Genomic DNA, 21,316 nt, shown 5'->3' with positions numbered 1-21,316 from the left:
TGCCACTGATTGAGCTATGCCAGATTTAAGTAATAAACAGGCCTGGCTGGCTGTGGAACCCAAAAGAAAAGCCAGAACCCAATATGCCTACAGAGGTCTTGGTCATCTCTCAAAGTCCAATTTAGCTTGAGCCTTGTCGCTGTTGGGAGCCCAGCCATGCAATGATGTAAGTTTGATGAAAAAAAATTGCTCCATGGGTGGCCTGTTGGTTGACTGCAACATGTAAACGCCACTGAGTTGATATTTATAATTCAATCTTGTGGTTGTGGGAGGTAGTGAATCTTTTCAGTTTTAAAACTACCACAAAATCTACTGCCTGTGAAGGGAATTAACACACCCACATTTCAATTTGTCGCCTGAACAAAAGCCACATTGAATGCTGAAAATATTAAAGGTCTTTTTTGCATAGAATTAAATAGAATCTATAACTCGGCAAAAGGCCATTCGGCCCAACTGGTCTATGTTGTTAGTACGCCTCCTCTTACTCTAATTACTACTTCCCACCCTGCCCCCATATTTCTTCACCCATATGTATGCATTCTCACCACTCTTTTTGTAAAGAAATTCCTCCTAAATTCTGTATTTGAGGTTGGTGATTATCTTACATTAATCCCCCTTGCTCCGGACTCACCCATAGTGGACACAGTTTCTTTACATCCACCCTAATGCACCCCTTAAGAATTTTAAAGACCTTTAACAGTTCTCCTCTTGTACTTCTCTTTGCCAGAGAAAAGGCCCCCAGGCTGCTCAATCTTTCATTATAGTTGCATCCTCTCAATTCCGGTAACATCCTTGTAAATCCTTTCTGCAATTTCTCCAGTTCACCAATATTGTTTTTGTAGTATAGAGACCAAAGCTGCAGACGGTACTTCAAGTGCGGTCTAACCAATGTTCTCTTATAAATTAAATATTACCTCCCTACTTTTGTATTCTGTTCCTCTAGAAATTAACCCCAGTACTATGTTTGCACTCCTTATTGGCTTAACAACGTCTGTTGCTACTTTTAGCGATTTATGTAGATCCCTTTGCTCTTCTACCCCATTTAGTTTGTTACCTTCCAAGGAATAAGTGGTCTCCTTATTTTTGCTACCAAAATGAACCACCTCACACTTTTCTATAATATAAACAGAAAGTGCTGGAAAAGCTTAGCAAGTGAGGCAGCATCTGTGGAGAAAGAAAGAGTTAACGTTTCAGGTCGAAGACCTCTCGTCAGAACTTTCCACATTTTTCTATAATTATTTGCTGTCTTTATTTATCCATGACATTCTATTTTGTTGTTTTTAATGGAATATATTTCTCCTGAACTCCATTGATCTCTCCTTTAAATATTGCCCACTGTTATTCTACCTCTTTGTCTGTCAGTATTTTAGCTCTATCCTCATTCTCTTTTTTTCCCCCCTATCTATTACTTTGGTTTGTGTACTATACATATCTCTCAATTATTAGTTTAAAGCTTATTATATTGTGATCACTACTCCTAGAGTTACGCCTACTCCAGTGGGAGACGATCTCCCGATGCTCCAGTTCATTTCCCATTACTAGGTCTAACAGTGCTTCCCCCTTCTTGGGCTTCTTACATATTGGGCCAGAAATGAATCTTGAACACACTGTAAAAACTCCATCCTCATCTCCCCTTTCACTTCCTCTCCCTGCCTGTTTATTTGGGGCTAGTTGATAATGAAGTAATAAAGCTGTTCAAATGTCAGAACAAGCTATATTAATATGAACACTAAACTTAAACAAAAATCATTATATATTAACACTATTCTGCTTATCCTCATCATCTTATTTCCTTATCTTTGCTTTTAGCATTTCATCATTTTCTACCCATCCTATCTCTTCTATGCCTTTTTATATTTCTTTCAAGAACAGACTTAGAATCATCTTTACTTACCTTCTTTCTGTCTTTCCTGTGTGTCCTTGACTGGGGAGAGTTTTTGGACACTGGGTGAAAATGTAGACTTTTTTAAATACACAATACAGGTATCTATCAATACTGTTGATTTAATTAAACAAAAAAAATTCTACTTCCAACTAGTTGAATGTTAAAATCCCTATTGTATTCCTTACAATGTGGCACAGTAAATCTTTTGTATAAGTCTGTCTATATGGGTTTTTTGTTATGGCATAGTGTGTATACTGTAACAGAGCTCCACTGAACAGTACATTTCACTTGAAGTAGTTAAAATGCTTACTGAAAAGTTATTCATTGTGTTGAGTGCTAGACATAGATGTTGAGTAAAGTAACTATTTAGCCCTTTAAGAGCTCAATGATGCGGGAGTTACTTTTACTATATCAGTGGGGTTATGGACACTTAAAGTAACCCTTGAGCCAAAGGTCAGTAACTGAAGTGCAGGACAAAGCAGTTTTGTTTTACCCTGGTTTTACTGAGGCTTTAGAGACTGGATGTTCATAAAGCTTTCAGTGTACTGTTACTGTCTGTTACACTTTGGATCTTTGTAGCATATCTTGACACTTTAATTAAGTAAATGAGGGGGCATTGGATGATCTTATCCTGATGAACAATGATAAGCTGTTAATGGACAAGAGCATCTTCCATTTGAGGGTTAGGTTTCCCAGCCACAAAGCAGCCTATGGTTTGTCTTTGTTGGGTTGTCAGCCTAATGACACATACTGACTTGTCTGCCATGTCAGTGGCATCGTGGTAAGCATTAAGCAGATCTATTTGGTTGGTGAGTTGCAAGATTATTTTTTTCAAATATAAAATTGTCTACAATGAAGTATGAAAATTACATTGTTTTATCATGTATGATACAAGGTGATGTAACACATCTTATTGTTTTATCATCTCAGCTGAATACATATAGTATTATGTAATAGTTTTCAAATGACTTTAACTTAGTGGGATTTTAAAATGTTTTCAATCATCAGTTTACTGCAAATAACATATCGGGCAAACTATTTCCTCGGTCATAAATTGGGTATCCTCTGAAGTTTCTGAAATCGGCAAAATGTAAGATTCAAAAAAACATTTTTTTTGTTACTTTGCAGTTTTCAATCTAGATTCACTTTTGATAGTTCTGTAATAACCTATATATTAAATACTTAAAACAGAAAATAATATGAAGGTTCACTAAATGTTTCACGATAAGTTAATCGGGTAATGGATAATACATGGTGAATTGTAATTTGAAATGGACATATTCTTATTTAGCCGGTTGTTGGTGCTGTGGGTTAAAATGCTGTCCTTCTACCTCTAGAACCTGAGAAAGTGTTCTCCAACTGGGTCCAATTGACACATCCTCCTTTCCTTTGGATCTTTGAGAGCTGCCAGACATATGCAGTGATAACAGTAAACATCATATTCATGAGATTGCCTGCAGAGCTGTGGTGGTAGTGGGTAGTAATCTTGCATTCAGAGAAAGCCAGACCATTCAAGCTGTACAATCCATATTACTAAGCCCACTCAAATAATGCCCATTAGTACTTCATCTATCTACACAAGTAGTAGACTGCTGGTAGGTAATTGTAAACAATTTTACAACACCAAGTTATAGTCCAGCAATTTTATTTTAAATTCACAAGCTTTCGGAGATTTTCTCCTTCCTCAGGCAAATGTTTCAAGATCTCCTTGAAGCCTACGCATTTATACATATTGAACAATACATGGTGTTTACAGACTGCCCCTGCAACTGCCCGTTGCCAAGGCAATCACCGTGTTCAGACAGAGAGGTGTTACCTGCAGAACCCCCGAATACACATTCAACAAAAAAACAAACAGGGAAAAAAAACAGAGAAAAAAAAAACACAGAGAGAGGCAGAAACATCCGGAAGGCAGAGAGAGCCAGCAAATGACCCATTATATTAAAAACAGATAACATTTGTTCGCTGGTGGGGTAACGTGTAGCGTGACATGAACCCAAGATCCCGGTTGAGGCCGTCCTCATGGGTGCGGACGGCCATGAGGACGGCCTCAACCGGGATCTTGGGTTCATGTCACGCTACACGTTACCCCACCAGCGAACAAATGTTATCTGTTTTTAATATAATGGGTCATTTGCTGGCTCTCTCTGCCTTCCGGATGTTTCTGCCTCTCTCTGTGTTTTTTTTTTCTCTGTTTTTTTTCCCTGTTTGTTTTTTTGTTGAATGTGTATTCGGGGGTTCTGCAGGTAACACCTCTCTGTCTGAACACGGTGATTGCCTTGGCAACGGGCAGTTGCAGGGGCAGTCTGTAAACACCATGTATTGTTCAATATGTATAAATGCGTAGGCTTCAAGGAGATCTTGAAACATTTGCCTGAGGAAGGAGAAAATCTCCGAAAGCTTGTGAATTTAAAATAAAATTGCTGGACTATAACTTGGTGTTGTAAAATTGTTTACAATTGTCAACCCCAGTCCATCACCGGCATCTCCACATGCTGGTAGGTATGTACTGATGGTGTCACTGATGCACATTATGATGATGATGATATACAAGGGGTTCTGGTTTGTTTATCCACCTTGCAGAACTGGAGTAGACTAGATCCAAACCCACTGCCAGCTCACTTTGGAAAGTTTTTGCTCCTGCATTCAGAGTTGAGCAATGCTGTGTCATTGGGTCTTGGGCCTAGATGTTCCGAGGATGCCGCCAGCCAAATTAGGAAAATTGCACTGGTAAGGACCAGGAAAATTGAGATCTAATGCTGCATTTGTAGTGTTATTATAAATATCCCCATCCCCCTCTATCGCCATCTCTATCTCTCTCCACCTTCTGCTCTTCTCCCTCTAACACTTGCTGTCTTCTTCCTTCACTCTCTTTTGCCTATCTAGTTCATTTTTTTTTCACTTCTCTCCCTCTCTTTACTTCATGTTTTCTTCATTTTTTTTCTATCACAACCTCTCTAACTGCCTGCCTCTTCTCCCTTTTTCTTCCCTTTTTACCCTGCCCATTTTCCATATTCTTGTTCATTCCATCTTCCTGTATTTTTCTCTCTCGGCCCCTTTTTCGGGCTTCCCTTCCCTCCCCACCCCCCCCCCCCCCACCCCCCCCTTTTCTGGTCCTCCCATGCCTCCCCCATCTCGGCCCCTGACTCTTCCCCGTCCCAGCTCTGTCTTTCTCTCTCTTTTCCCCCCCCCCCCCCGCCCGACCACCCGTGAGCTCAGACTGACACCCTCGCTCTCTCCCTCCCTGACACCCCCCTCTCTTTTCAACTGTCTTTTTTCGCTCTCCTCTCCCTATTCTCTTTTTCCTTTACCTTCCCTCCTCTGCGCTCCTCTTTTTTCGTCTACTAACTCTTTACCCCTCTTGCTCTCATTCAGTTCACAACAAAACAAAGCATGCCGTTTTGTTTTTGTTCAAAAACTTAGGTTGGCCTCAGTTGGAATACTTTGTCCAATTTTGGTCTTCTCACATGGTGGGTGATAGAGGCTTTGGAAAGAGTTTAAGGCACCCTAGTTACCCCGATAGGCTCAAAAACCTGGGTGTCTCTACTTTAGAAAAGCATAGACTTAGGATGAAATGTTGGAGGCTTATAAAATAATGAAGGGACTAGATTGTGTTTGTGTAGACCAATTGTTTCAACTGAATAGGTGAGGGAGGACCAGGGGTATCTCATAGAAGTTATGTAAGGGCAGAACTAGGGTTAGATGTTAGGTTCTTTTCTTGGACCTGTGGAACAGATTGTCGGCTTGTGGTGAATGTTGATTTGCTGAATTCCTTCAAGGGAGACCTAGACCTGTTTCTGGCTGGGGTGGGGATCACCTTATACAAGAGAGATAGGTATCTTGTAACATTAATCAGGGCTAGGGTGGTTATAGTTACAGTTCTCTATGAACTTAAATACTTTACACAGAGACTGTATTAAAAGGGTTGTCAAGGGCAGCATTGGAGTCCGATTGCAGGAGGAGAGTTGGATGAGGAAAAATTTCATAGAGGGCATTGTGGTAAGTGATGGTTCCTAGACATGGTACAAGACCCTGGGAAATGATGGCATCATACTGAAGATGGTAATCCAGGCATCGTGTCAGGGTAATGTAGGACTAATAAAGACACAAAATGCTGGAAAAGCTCAGCAAGTGAGGCAGTATCTGTGGAGAAAGAAACAAAGTTAACGTTTCAGGTTGAGGACCTTTCATCAGAACTGGAAGATGTTAAAGAGTTAAAATTTTTAAGCAAGTAAAGAGCCAGGAAAAGGGGGGAGAGGAGGAAAGAACAAAAGGGAAGGTCTGCGATAGGGTAGAGGGCAAGAGTGATTAAATGACAAAAGTGATGGTGCAAGGCAAGGAGGGTAGTAATGGGACAAGTGAAGAAACAGAAGAACGGTCTAGAGTAGCTGTTAATGGCAACAGCAGAACTGTTACCAGCACTTGCTGCCGGAAAAAATGGGAGCAGTGGTTATGATCTGAAGTTATTGAAATCAACGTAGAGTCCGGAAGGTTGTAAAGTGCCCAAATGAAAGATGAGGTGCTGTTCCTCAAGCTTACGTTGAGCTTCATTGGAACAGTGTAAGAGGCTGAGGTCAGGGTGGCAGTGGGACGGGGAATTAAAATGGCAAGCGACTAGCAGGTCAGGGTCATGCTTGCGGACAGAGCGGAGGTGTAGTATACTGTGTTCGCTGCTCACAATGCGGTCTACCCTACATTGGGGAGACCAAACGCAGATTGGGTGATCGCTTTGCTGAACACCTCTGCGCTCTCTGCAAGTGTGACCCTGACCTGCTGGTTGCTTGCCATTTTAATTCCCCTTCCCACTCCCACTCTGACCTCTCTGCCCTTGGCCTCCCGCACTGTTCCAATGAAGCTCGAGGAACAGCACCTCATCTTTCGTTTAAGCACTTTACAACCTTCTGGACTCAACACTGATTTCGGTAACGTCAGCTCATAACCACTGCTCCCAGTTTTTTCGACAGCAAGTGCTCATAATGGTTCTGATGTTGCCATTTACAGATCGATCTTTTGTTTCTTCACTTGTCCCATTACCACCCTCCTTGCCTTGCACCATCATCCCTTTTGTCATTTAATCACTAGTGCCCCCTACCCTATCACAGACCTTCCCTTTTTTGTTCTTTCCTCCCCTCCCTCCCTCCCCCCTTTTCCTGGCGCTCTACTTGCTTAAACTGTTTAACATCTTCCAGTTCCAACAAGAGGTCTTTGACCTGAAATGTTAACTGTTTCTTTCTTCACAGATGCTGCCTCACTTGCTGAGTATTTCCAGCATTTTCTGTTTTTATTTCAGATTTCCAGCACCTGCAGTATTTTGGTTTTGATTTAATGTAGGACAAACTTTGTTGATGTACAGCATAGCATACAGCAATTTGCAAATAGTGATGTCAGTAGATAAAAAAGGGACAATATTTACTAGTGTTGAGGGTAAAGAATTTGCACAAACTCTTCTGTATGTTACTTTATGAATTATAACATAATTTAAGACTTAATTCTTTTCCATTTCCTTTAATGATGCACACCATTTTTTAATGAGATTTTTACAGATGCTTACAAATACTTAGTCATTATTGCCTAAGGTTTGCCCAAAGACTTTGAATACAATAGTGCAGTTCCCACATTAAAATCAATATGCTGTTGATAGTTATGTAATATGTGTGGTAGGATCAGTTGAGCATAATTTGTAATAGTTGAAGGAACAGAGCTAGTTGTAACTGAAGATCTGCATGAATTACTGGAAAGCTTAGAGTTTTCAACAACCTTTAAAGATTTGACCTTTTAATTTATTTACCACATAGTGAAGTGCACTACGAACTAATACACTGAATAACTGTAACAGTCATTACTTGATTTGACTTCAATATTATTATGTTGAAGCAAATAAATGACCATGTTGGTTATTTTGAACTATTTAGAGAAAATGGCCTCAATGTGACCACACACACTCTAAGTAGCAGAAGCAAATTTGGGAACTGTACAGTGCCATTCGCTTTGTAAACTGACGCAGTTTTCTGGGAAAGCAGCATCCAAGGTTTGGTAACGGGTATGAAGATTTTAAGACTGAGTGACCTCACGCTTTTTCCTTGTTAATTTGTATTCATATTTCTCCCCAATCAAAGGTTATCTTGAAAAATAATAAACATTTTCATTGATAGTTCTTTGCATGTGCATGAAATCAACTATACAATATATTTTTAAAAAATTGTCTTTGCAAAAAGGAACAAAATAGTGCCTTTCATATCCTCAGGATGTCCTAAAGATCTTCACAGCCAATAACTTGTCATCACTCTTTTGTAGGCAAACACAAGGCAAGCAGCAATGAGATAATGACCCGTTTAATTTTTTTTTGAGATGTTTGAGGGATACATGCTGGCCAGGACATCGTGAGAACTTCCCTGTTCTTCGAATGGTGCCATATCATCTGAAAGACAGCACCTCTGACAATGCAGCATTCCCTCAGTACTGCACTGAAGTGTCACCCTAGATTGTGCGCTTAGGACCTGACGTGGGGCTTGAACCCACGATCATCTGACTCCGAGGCGATAGTACTACCACTGGATGAAGCTGGCACTGCAGATCCTAGAAGTAAACCAAATAAGTACAGCAGCGTAAGCTGTACTGTAAAAATAATTCTTTATGTAGGACTTCACTTTTAAAAATTTTTGAAAGGAGGGAGAACGTAGGGAAGATTTCTTGGCTACACCTCTATATTAATGCTATCATAAGAACTTAAGAAGTAGGAACAGGTGTAGGTCATACGGCCCCTCGAACCTGATCCGCCATTCAATCAGATCATGACTGATCTTCAACCTCAACTCCACTTTCCTGCCCGATCCCCATATCCCTCCATTCCCCTAGAGTCCAAAAATCTATCTGTCAGCCTTTGAATGTACTCAATGACTCAGCATCCACAGCCCTCTGGAGTAGAGAATTCCAAAGATTCACAGCCCTCTGAGTGAAGAAGTTACTCCTCATCTCAGTCTTAAATGGCCAACCCCTTTTCCTGCGACTGTGCCCTCTACTTCTAGACTCTCCAGCCAAGGGAAACAACCTCTCAGCATCTATCCTGTCGGGCCCCTCAGAATCTTATGTTTCAATGAGATCACCTTTCATTCTTCTAAAATCCGGACAGTATTGGTCCATTCTACTCAACCTCTCTTCATAGGACAACCCTCTCATCCCAGGAATTAATCTAGTGAACCTTTGTTGCACCGCCTCCAAGGCAAGTATATCCTTCCTTAGATAAGGAGACCAAAACTGTATGTAGTACTCCAGTTGAGGTCTCACCAAAGCCCTGTTCAGTTGTATGAAGACTTCCTTACTCTTGTACTCCAACCCCCTTGCAATAAAGGCCAACATGCCGCTTGCTGTACCTGCATGCTAACTTTGTGTTTCTTCTACCAGGACATCAAAGTCTCTCTGGACACCAACATTTAATAGTTTCTCACCATGCAAAAAATATTTTGTTTTTCGATTCTTCCTACCAAATTGAATAATCCCACATTTTCCCATGTTATACGCCATCTGCCACCTTGCCATTCACTTAGCCTGTCTATATCCCTTTGTAGACTCTTCGTGTCCTCCTCACAGCTTACTTTCCCACCTAGCTTTGTATCGTCAGCAAACTTGGATACATTGCACTTGATCCTTTCATCCAAGTCACTAATATAGATTGTAAATAGCTGAGGCCCAAGCACTGATTCTTGCGGTACTCCACTAGTTACAGCCTGCCAACCTGAAAATGGCCCGTTTATCCCTACTCTCTTCTGTCCATTAACCAATCCTCTATCCGTGTTACCCCCAACCCCATGAGCCCTTATCTTGCATAACAACCTTTTATGTGGCACCTTATCAAATGCCTTTTGAAAATCCAAATATACTACATCCACTGGTTCCCCTTTATCTACCCTGCTAGTTACATCCTCAAAAAACTTTAAATTTGTCAAACATGATTTTCCTATCGGGGGAAATTTTTCTTTCCAGCTCTGTGTAGATTCTTGACTAGGAGATGCAGCTTTAAATTCCAGACTGCTATTTTAGTAAAAGTCATTTTTTTAATGTTCCATAGGAAAATTTATTCCTCTTTAGAAGAGGCCAAACCAGCCATGGAGGGTCTTCCATGTTTAAATTGTTTAGATAGACTTCTTGGTGGGTTGACCAAGGAGCAGTATTGGTGTGTCTGTGAGATGGATGGCCCTCCTGCATGACCAAGGAAATTTTGAAGTGGAATAGAGACTGAAAATGTAACTTAAAAATCTTACCTGTGTAATGCAGCACTTTTTTTGGTTGCCAAAGGTTTACACCAGCTAACACGATTGTTCTGATTATGAATGTTTAGATCAGAGACCAGAACCATGATTATTATATTGTAAAAAAAATTAAATTTTTTGATCTCTACCTACAATACATCAGTGTGGTTTTCTGTTTTGTTGCATGTGGAAGTGCAAAATGAAGGCCAGATAGCTTCTGTTAGGGTGAGGGAAAATCAGAGGGGAGTTATTACGTATCTCATAATGGGTGACTGAAGAATCGCAGAGGCCCTAATGGAAGTTGCTTGCTGCCCCTCTCGGCTATTCGTTGTTTGTGCATATTGGACAACGGCAAAGAGAGAGAGAGAGGAAATGAGTTTGTGTTTTTTTTTAAGCTAATCCAAAAAGTTGTTCTGATAGCAAAGACTGAATAGTTTATTCACCATGTACAGGTTATTGTTGATGGGTCTCAGCAGAATTTTCCATTTTAGTGCAAGTAGGTGTAATACCATAGAAAACCAAAAATAATTTGTGAGAATTTCCACACTTAAACAAGGCTACAGCCAAGTCAGAAGAGCTTTCATAAATGGGCAATTTTTTTGGGATAATGAGCTCCAGTGTATGTGAAGCAAAGGTTCTTCTGTCTGAAACAATAGCTGCAATGCAGTGAATTGTTTTAATAGCAACGGTTTAACTTACAGTTCAGGAACTTTGATATATAAATTAAGATAGATAACCATATGAAAAAATGCAGACTGAATACAGTGCTCCTAAATCAGCACACATACCATTGACTCATTGTTGTCTTTTAACCAATTTTATTAGAATTTCAGCGTTGCAGAGATAAATCAGGTTCTCAAATGATGCCCCGGACATTGCAGTTTTAAGTCCACTTGGAAAATCCATTAAAGAAATCCAGTCTGGAATGTTTGATAACTGCTTTGTGCTCCTACATTTAAAGGGGTAATTATCATGCTGTGGAGTTTTGTGGTGACCTCGCTCCTTGGAACATCCAGGAACAACTGATATTGCAAATCCATGCCAAGTGTTGCTGGGAAAATATGCTATTGTAGCTGCTGTATCGAGAGCTTTTCTTGAGCAGTTTTCACAGATGTATTGTTTAAATTTGAAACAGATGATTTAAAAGTAGCACAGCACATAAAAGTGATACAAGACATCAGTCACTGGAGGATTTCATTAGGTACACTGTCTTTTTGAATAGAGTTTGTTAAACAACATTATTACAGGGTGATGTGGCCCCTTTAAAATTGTGGTGCACTTTTGTTTGATGAGTTTATAAACTATTAAAATCTATATTAAAAATATATATATTCCTATTGACATTTTGAAATCTTTACTTGTAGATGCCATTTTATTGTGATGGCTAGCCTGATTTTCAAAGGGCTGCCACTTCATTTGTTCTTTTGTTGGAATAAAAATATTTCTGCTTCAGTGAGTTTTATTGGATGCACAGGGTTTACAGTGACATAGAATTTACAGCACAGAAACAGGCCATTCGGCCCAACAGGTCTATGCCAGTGTTTATGCTCCACGCGAGCCTCCTCACACCCTACTTCATCTAACCCGATCAGCGTATCCTTCTATTCCTTTCTCCCTCATGTACTTATCTAGCTTCCCCTTAAATGCATCTGTGTCATTTGAAAGACAAATGGTAATATGGGGAGGGATGGTTTAAAAGCAATTGTCAAATGAATTGAAATATGAGGCTAAGTAAGAAGCTGGTGTGTGGTCACACCTGTTTGGATAACATCTTTTATATTTCTGAGTTCTTGGGTTATATCCTATTGATTACAAATAAAATGGTAGCTTTGATAGTACTGACTAAAATTGCACTTGCACTTTTTTTTGCAAGCATGGGCATAAATTTAACTTTCTGTCAGGCTTTTTTTTTACAGAGTAGTATCAATAGCTCTGTTGCTATCTGAGGAAAAGAATGGTGCTGCATCTATTTTAGCTTTTGGAAGAGCTGGACAGTCTTGATACTGATTTTTAAGTGCATTTACCCAATATTATCTTAATGCTTTTTAATTCCCACTTTCTCCATATGCATAATTTCCACGAGCAAAAGTTATTTTTCTAAAGTAAATACGTCTGTGCCATTCTTCCATTCTCATCTGTATGATAGAGCATTGGTTTTGGCATGTTTAATAAGCATCAATTAGCTGTCAAGAATTAAATGAAGTATGGTTCGATGACTACGACGGAGTTGTGCTGTTAGATTAAATGGACTGAGCATTTGCTTGCTGTCAGTGTCACAGTTGACATTAATTATTGATAGAAGCTGACATAGCGCATGTGCTAGTAGCAATGACTGTAATATAAGCTAGAAACTGCAGTGTACTGGGAAGATTAACAAGGGCTGGACCTGTGGCGTGTAGGCCATTTCATCTCCCCATTTTATTAAGTAGTCGATTTATGTCTGTAGAGTACATTGTGTTGCATTTTAAGTAATGGAACAATGAGTCGACAGGTTTCCTTTTATCGTGTGCCTCCACAGGAACTGCACAGGAGAACTCCACTCCAGCCAGAGTCCGCGAAGACGAAGGCTCTTCAGACGGTTATTGAAATGAAGGTAAGGCCACTTAGATACTTCAACAAACTACTGTAGTGTGCGCTGAACAAAATAATGCATGTGTTATTGCTGTAAATTAATTAATTTGAAACTGATATCAGTCCTACGTAGGTTTCATATTGTGTCATTAAAACCATCTTTTGAATTGATCAATTTGCTTTTAAAGCCAAATTAAAACATTGCATATCTAAAGCTTATTAGGAAGTGGTGGTGACATTTGCCAAACTCTTCAATATTGCAGTCCAGGCCACATTTATTTTTCTGATAATACTTGGGGTTTTACTTTTGCTAAGACTGTTCTCCTCCTAAAGGATTGCAGTTATACAATTATTGGCTAAATGTGGAAAACTCGAATTCTTAACTTAAAATATTAATTACATAAAAATCTCAAAACAAAAACAAATTGACACGATGGGCCGAAGGGCCTCTATCCGTGCTGTATAACTTTTGTTGGTGCTTTTTTTTTTTAAAATGACCTATCAAAAGTGAATTGGGTGCAAAAATTAAATTAGCACTTAACAATAGAAATGTATGATGTGTTTTTAGTAATTATATAGCTCTGGTTGAAATGATATAGGATGTAAACTAACTCCTCTTATTGGGAAGGTATGCACATTAGTATCAGTTAAACTTATCTTTTCTCCAAATCAATTTTAATGTTCTTGTTTTATTCAATAACCTAATGCTTAAAATATAGCTCAGTTCCAGGATGCTGTCAGATATTTGATTTATAGTTAGCAATACAAACATTTATGTTGAAGAAATAATTGACAGCTAGTCAGGTTTTCTTGTTTTTCTGAACGTTCTTATCAATTTCCTCAAGGCTCAGTGGTCTTGTAACCTACAGTTACAGCCCACCTAATTTGTTCTTTTGGATATTACAATTTGGGGTTTATAAAGTACTATTTCTCTCTCATAGTAGTTTCACAGCAGTTTCTGCAAGTGAAACTTGTTCCCTACAAACCAAAAGCTGTACCTTTTTTAAGTCTTTCAGGTGTATGACCCATAATTACCCTATTCACAGTAATTTGCCTACTGGATTAATCATTGATTGACCAATATGATGCTACTTGCTTTGAATTAGCAGAGTATTAAACTCATACTAGAGATTTCCCATGCTAAAGCAACTATTTTTCAATGTTACAAATTAAGTGGAAATCTGAAGGATTGAAGCATGAAGAAAGTCATGAACTATTGAACAGTACAATATGTAAACAAAACAGGAAACCGTTCCTGATGGGGTAATTAGCCTTTTCAAGAAATGTCTTACATTTTTGGAGATTTATGCAAGATATTTTGCTTGGGCCCAGCACGATCGTCAGTTCCATAAGTGGACCTCAAGTTCCTTACAAACTAGAATGCACCTTTTCATGCCCAATATATCTGGATAAATTTAGTGAGGCCCTGGGATTAAATATATAATATTGAAATCCATTGGGTAGGGTCAGCTAACTATACCTTCTTCAATCCCATTCAACTGGCACTGCCCAGGCTCCCTTTGGAAGTCAGATTCCAAAGGAATTTGGTATTTGTTTTTCCACTGCTATGCTTAGAACTGAAACAGTTTGTTTCCCTTCTTAAACTGTGCTGGCCCCTGACTCTCTTTCAGGTGGGTGAAGCATAAGACCCTGCACCATTCCATCAACATCCATCGTGGCTGACTATCCAGGGATTGCCTGTGCTCCGTTTCCCAGTCCTGGCCACCTCCCAGCTAAGTAGTCCAGCCATAACGCCTTCAGTATCCCCATGAAAGCCGTAAATGGTAAAGTTGCTGAAACCCATGCTGTTTTCTCTTGTGTCCAAGTAGGGTATCGCAGCTGAACCTGGCAACGAGTTGCCTGTGGTCCCTATAACACTCAGAATATGAACAAGTCCACCTTTTACATACTGGTCATTCCACACCAGATGTGGTTGCACTGAAGGAAAAGCCATCATGCGTCATACAACTCCCTTGTTTGCCTCACATTTACCATGACTGGGAGTGGGTATAGTAGTTGCAACGGCTCTTCTGTGTCCAAAACCAACACACTCTTACATTGTGACCACACTTGAGTCTCACAACTGTACTGCAGCCCCCTTTAAGACCAACAGTTGTTAAATTTGTGACCCACCCTCGTAATTAAGATGCTAAAACCCAAAACGGGCACAAAGTCAGTGGAGCAGCCACATTGCTTGCGTGAAGCCTAAGCAATGTTAAGGCCCAGGCCTCGTTTACATGCTGCAGGCACCAACTGGGCCAGCAAGCAGGTCGGAATGGGGAGGGGGGCTCGAGTGGGCTGGTGATTTTTTGCGCTCCTCCTGCCACAACAGAAAGAAAAAAATACTATTTCCTGGGTCATTTGTGAGCAGCCTCCAGCACTGCCTTTAAGGACTAGTGGTTAGGTCATTTAATGTGCAAATTGCAATCAAGTTCCTACAACTGGCGTAGGACCTTAATTTCCATATTTAAGCATCCTTTTTCATGTTTTAGGCTGCTCGCTCATTTATAGGCTCACCTGAAAATTGCATCAAGCCGGCCTTAGGAGTCACTGGGGTAGCTGAGGAGTGCCCAAGACCTGCCCAATTTTCATTGCCGGCTACCCATTTTTCAGGTGAGAAATGGGCAGTTGGCAATTGAAAATCACATCTCTTTCCCATCCCTTCATCTCAGTCGTCATATTTCTGCGTTCTGTTCCAATGTGAGCTGACAGTGCGTGGGCTGATCCACTGACTCTGAGCAGCGAGTGGGGTGGACAGCGTGGACCATCTGACTTCTCACCTGTACAATAGTTTTCTGGCCCTCTAAAGGCCAGAAAATGATCAAATAATTGCTTGAGTGAGCTGCATTTCTGATCAGGCAACCAAACTCTCATCATCTGGAACTGGTATCCGGAATCAATGCTTTAACATTAATTAATTCAGTCCCTTATAATAAATATTCTATGCATCTAACTACAATTTCTAAGTACCCTCCAGCTCCATCACTAGTTTTCTGTAAGTGCCAGATGGAGCTTTACATAACTTCTCAAGTCATAAGCAGTAAGTATAGCAGAGTTTATAATTCCATAATCCATACTGTCCATTGGATCCACGTGTGAAAATGCTGTAAGTGTTTATCACTAATTGATGCAAGTCGCTCTACCCAAACTTCTTTGTTGCACTTAACGATTTGGTACTAATTCAAAGGCCCACAAAAATCTATCCATGTCATTTCCCTGTTGGTATCAGATTGAATTTAACAAAATTATCTTGTACAAAGTCATGGGTACTTGACTCACTGATGTTATGGCATTCTATGCCGTTTCAGGTGCATGACAGTGCTCCTTCTCCTTTTCAGCTAGTTCCTCGCCATTTTCCTCTTGAATTTATGTAGTACCCCTCCTGTTCATCCACCTCAAATCTGTGCTGATGTTCTCATCTGCCTTGTGCTTGTAGCGTTCTCTTTCTTCCTTATATCATTCTTTCTGCTCCTTGTATTGCTCCTTCGCAGCTTCCAGTTTCGACACTTTTAACTGGTATGCACGTTACTTGTCTTTTCTCATCAGCCAGTTGGGCTAATTTACCTCTCCAAATCTTTTCCAACCTGTTGTCTATCATTATACTTATGTGCTTCTTTGCTACTTTCCTTTTATGTTGATCAATCTTTTTTTCTCACCCCTTTAAACCATTCTTTGTTTCCCTTCTATATTTTTTATATTTTTCACACAGTTTTCGTTTACTATCTTCCCTATATTTATTGTATACCTGTACCTCTTTTTAAAAAAAAAATAAAACTAATTTTTACTCTGAGTAAGTTAGTGACAGTGGTTTTGACAATGTGGTTTTGTCTGGAAGAGGCTTTATTTCCTTAGAACAAGTAACTATTAGTACCAGTCCAAGGGACAGCTATTTATTGTTAAATTATTTCCAACTCTGGCTTGTTGGAACTGAAAGCCTTAAGTATTAAATGTACTTAAATATGTAGAACTAAAATGCTTAAAATACACCCCCCCCCCAAATCACTGAATCAAAATTGCATAGAATGTTGCAGCACTTCTAATGGTATACTTATTACAGCGTTCATCATCTTATGATTTTGGGCCCGATAAGATATGGCAGGTATGTTAACTTGAATTTCTAGACTGGGTGTGCATGTGTGTCCCATTTCCTTTCTTCAAGGAAAACAGATTCCTTGCAGAGAAATGTAAGTATTGCCACAATAGGGATATTCTGCTGCCGAATTAATAAATCACTGTCATTAGCTTTGTTCGAGGCCAAATTTTGATACCAAGATTCATCAGTGATCTGGCACTTTCTAATTATAAACCTTTGTGATGTATAAAAATGTTTCACGTGGCCTGTCTTTTATGGAAGTCCAATACAAGTGCATTGTTTTAAATATGGTTCAGTGTTAATATTTACTATGCTATATTTTTATTGTGGCATCCCTTACTTAAAGGCAGGCTTTTGGTTTTGAATAGAACTTTTGTTTTGTTTTCTTTTTTCCTTAACTGAGAGATGGTTGATTGAGTTTGCTTTGCATTTGTGTGCAGCAATTCTTATTTTAATTTGATTTAAAAACAACTAAATTAAACTTAGTAAAATTGCATATAAAAATCTATACATTTGGTGCATGCCAACTGTGAGTGCTTTGAGTTGTCTGCTCTGTTGACGACTTAAATTTAATGTAACAAGGTATCAGAGTTGAAGGATCCTTGATGAAATCTGTGGCAAATTACATTGAACAAATCTGCCACTGTCCAAAAAGTGTAATTCTGTATACTTTCAATTGCAATTTTCCTTTCAAAGGGAAATCGAAAACTAGGGATTTATTTTTATTGTGAACGTTTTATTGAGCTAAAGAAGGAGATATTAGAAACGGTGACTAAAAGCTTAGTCGAAGAGATGGATTTTAAGAGGGTCTTAAAGGAGGAGAGGGAATTGCAGAGCCTGGGTCCTCGACAGCTGAAGGCATGGCCATCAATAATGGGACAAAGGGAATGGGGGATGCAGGAGGCAGGAGGCGAGAGTTGGGGAAAACAGAGTTTTGGAGGATTGTAGGGCTAGAGAAGGTTGCGTAGTGGATATATTACTGGACTAATAATCTAGAGAATGCAAGTTCAAATCCCACCCTGGCAGTTTGAAAATTAGAAATAAAAAAGCTGGTATCAGTAAAAAAAAAGTGACTGTGAAGCTATCAGATTGTTGTAAAAACACAACGAGTTTACTAATATCCTTCAAGGAATTAAACGTGCCATCCTTACCCTGTCTGGCCTATATGTGACTCCAGTCCCACACCAACATTGTTGACTTAACTGCCCTCTGGACTGGTTTAGCAAGCCACTCAGTTTTATCAAAGTGCTTAGAAATGGGCAATAAATGCTGGCCTTGCCAGAAACTCCCACATGCTGAATATGGAAAAAAAAACTCCCTGGGGAGAGAACAGGAAAACTTAAATTTCCAGGTGGTAGATTGTGACATGTATGTATAATATATAATATAATATAATGTAAAGGTTACATGAGTGATTTTGCAGGCAATAGACTTTGTACATGCTTGAGAATCTCCTTGGTGCTTACAATTTTCCACAATTGCCTTAATTGCAAAAGAATTAGAATATTTTTAATTTCCTACAATATAATTTTTTCATTCCCAAATCTCTCTTGTAAAACATGTACTGTAAGTATTAATTTATTCGGCAGATAGTTCCCATGGACTGAATAAAGGTTAGTATTTCCAACTAGAATGGCTTTTTTGTTTCATGTTGCAGCATTTGGTCACTGATTTTTAATTGATTTTTTTTTATCAAAGGCAACCACTCTGTTGTCTAGCTTTGTTACATCATAATATGAAGAAAACACTGTTCACAGATGTGCAGCTGCTTTAGCACGTGACATGTTCTGTTAGGTTTTGCTGGACAATATTAGTTTCAAAGAATACAAACAGTGCTTTTAGGATCGTGTGATAAGTTGCTGCCAGCTATTTATCCACCCATTGAATTCCCGATTTCAGCTGTAGCATTAGGCTGCTTAGAAGCTATTGGTAAAGACCTAGGAATAGAAATTGTGCCTGTGTTAAAGAAATTGTACATGATTCAGAGTGAACTTTTCAAAAAAAAAAAGGGAAGGGGGAAAGAAAGTTAGTTAATTTTTTCTAAATAGAGAGGCAATTATGTTTCTTCCTTTCTTTCATCAAATTTCTCTTACTCAAATGCATTAACACTTCTGGCGAACAGCTCCATGGGCACCTGTCACCTTCTGGTACCTTGCCCAAGTGGCCATTCCTCATATGAACATTGACCGTAAGTACTGGCAGGCTATTCTACCATAATTGCTGAGTCTGATCCTGTCTTCACTTGACTGTCACACGTGCACACTGCCACCGGTAGTTGCTGGATAACAATCAGAAGCGGCAATCCTGCTCGATTTTCTCAGCCCTAAATCAATGGCAATGAGGTCAATAGCAACCCTTTTTACTACTATCCTGGTTAAAATTGGCTAACTCAGCACAGACCAGGAATGAAACTTTGGACCTTTGTATCTGTGTGGGTGAATTCTTTTTTGTTGTATAGAGTATTATTGTACACCTTTTTAAAGGGAAAAATTCCTCAAGTACATCGGAAGCTACAGTACAGTTTCATAAATGGTAGAAGAGGATTATAGCAGTAAAACATTTTAAATATCCAGAATACACTTGAACTAAACTATGATCTAGTTAACCAAGCTATGGTTGACCTGCCGGATACAATAATTATGACCATGTACGAATGCCATTGAAATTTTGTCATTGAACACAACAGCATGTTGATGTAAAAATGACAGTCATTTGTAACTCTGCATCATTATTGATAATATTTAGCATTCCCATATTCTGTAGCAAACATTTTTTTTGCCCAAATAAACATACAAGGATTGATTTTAATTCCCCTGCGTGGTGGAAACCAGGCAAGGTGGACAGTTTAAAATGGAGCGCGGGACTTAGCCCCTACTTTTCTAATCCAGCTGACTGCAATATTAAATTACAGGTGACTAGGACACCCACCTGAAGCTGGCGAGCTCCTCTTTAAATATGCAAATCGGGCTCTGATGTCACCATGGCCCGATCTGTTATATTAACCTTAGGCCTGAGTGGGGGATCAGTGGCGGGTCCCTGGCGGCAGCTTCATGCTGCCCGACTTTAATGGCCTGGCAACTGCTTTCTGCTGACTTCCTGGCCCTTTTGGTCAGGATGTCAGCGAGCGGCACCTTAATGAGGCCCGGCCGTTGAAATAAGCCAAGCCTGCCTCCTGCCGCTCCTGTACGGGCTTGCTTTACTGTATTCCTGCCTGGGAGTTAAAATCAAGCCTATAGAATCATAATGTATGCTAGTACTTTTCATGGCAATGCAATTACTTCGAACTGCATTTTTATTATTTGTTACAAATAAGTTAATAGTGGTGCTGTTTAACTACTGCACAGTTTAAACTATGTGCTTAATTAAATCAGCTGAATAATTTTGAATTATAAAATCTATAAACCAGAAATAAAAGGGTTAACCAGCTAATGTGTGGTCATGGTCTTAAGCATATGCTATCAATATTGTTGAGCCTATCTGGAGTCAGCCACCATGGCAACAAAGCCTTCTGGAGGCCTATCAGTTTTCATGAAAGAATTGCCTACAGACTTTCCTCTACTGTGTGAGCTCCATCAAATGTCTCCTGTTTTTTATGCAGCCATGTATATTTAAAAGCCCAAAAGTGAATTCCCATACACTCTTCATTGAACAATTTTCCTGTTTGTTCTTCTTTTAGACATGAAATTGTACACTATTGGGCTATAATTTCTCACATCACTGTTACATTCCATTCAGCTATGGCATCGTGTTTTTTTGCTTTGAAACCAAGTTGCCTTTGAATTTGTAGCTGGTCGTGCATACAATTAAAAGCAATTTGTACAATACAGAAGCTACATTTTAAAACACAAAGATTGCAGAAATGTTTGAGCAAGAGTTCTGACTCCAATAGTATAATCAAACTTGAAGTAGTTTTAAGTGCTAAATGTCTCCGTTGCTTTACTGAATTTAAGGTGAATTATTGCTAATGTGCAATCTAGGGAATAATGCATTGACAATTCTATTTTTGTTTTGCATTATTTTCATTAATTATTAAAATGTGACATTCATGTATTTGAAAAATATTGATCAGAACAAAGGTAATGAAAGACAGGTTTGATCAAGTTAATTCTTATTCTGGTAAACAACTGTACATAACAATATTTCTTTTGAAATGTAATGGAAGCTTTGACTTTTCTTTGTGAAGAATTGGTAATTAATTAGATCCCCGTGCCCATAGTAGGTAATGTAAGTGAAGAAAGCTAGCACTGTAATATGCAAAACTGTGAGCAAATCTAATTGGCTTGCTTTTGGAGAAAAATGTGCTGAAGAATAGTGATAATTATCCTCAGTATTTAAATAACTTAAATTCCTAGAAGTTGTTCAAATTGATAAAGCTTATTTAAAGATATTTGAGGGTAATTTGCTGGTGAGCTCTAAGAAAATAAGATACTTGAGGTAATTTTCTGGGGGAATATTGGAGAATTGGGTTTTATCCCAGATTTTTGTAATTGGTGCCATGCGGCATTTCTTGTCCATCAGCCA

The 21,316-nt window shown here is 39.2% G+C and overlaps 1 protein-coding gene across 4 annotated transcripts in view; it reads left to right on the top strand.

Annotated features, from left to right (window-relative positions):
- LOC137334185 (ERC protein 2) overlaps positions 1 to 21,316 on the top strand; it is a 631,578-nt gene that overhangs the window by 141,318 nt on the left and 468,944 nt on the right. For 3 of the 4 annotated variants that reach the window (XM_067998748.1, XM_067998751.1, XM_067998750.1), the window contains exon 6: positions 12,650 to 12,724. The exons of the other annotated variant lie outside the window; for it this stretch is intronic. In XM_067998748.1, the coding sequence (XP_067854849.1) occupies positions 12,650 to 12,724 (75 nt within the window). The remainder of the gene's footprint in view (positions 1 to 12,649; positions 12,725 to 21,316) is intronic. 4 annotated transcript variants of the gene reach the window in all.

Source organism: Heptranchias perlo, chromosome 17, assembly GCF_035084215.1.
Source record: "Heptranchias perlo isolate sHepPer1 chromosome 17, sHepPer1.hap1, whole genome shotgun sequence".
Classification (NCBI taxonomy): domain Eukaryota; kingdom Metazoa; phylum Chordata; class Chondrichthyes; order Hexanchiformes; family Hexanchidae; genus Heptranchias; species Heptranchias perlo.
This window is presented reverse-complemented; position numbering and strand designations above follow the sequence as displayed.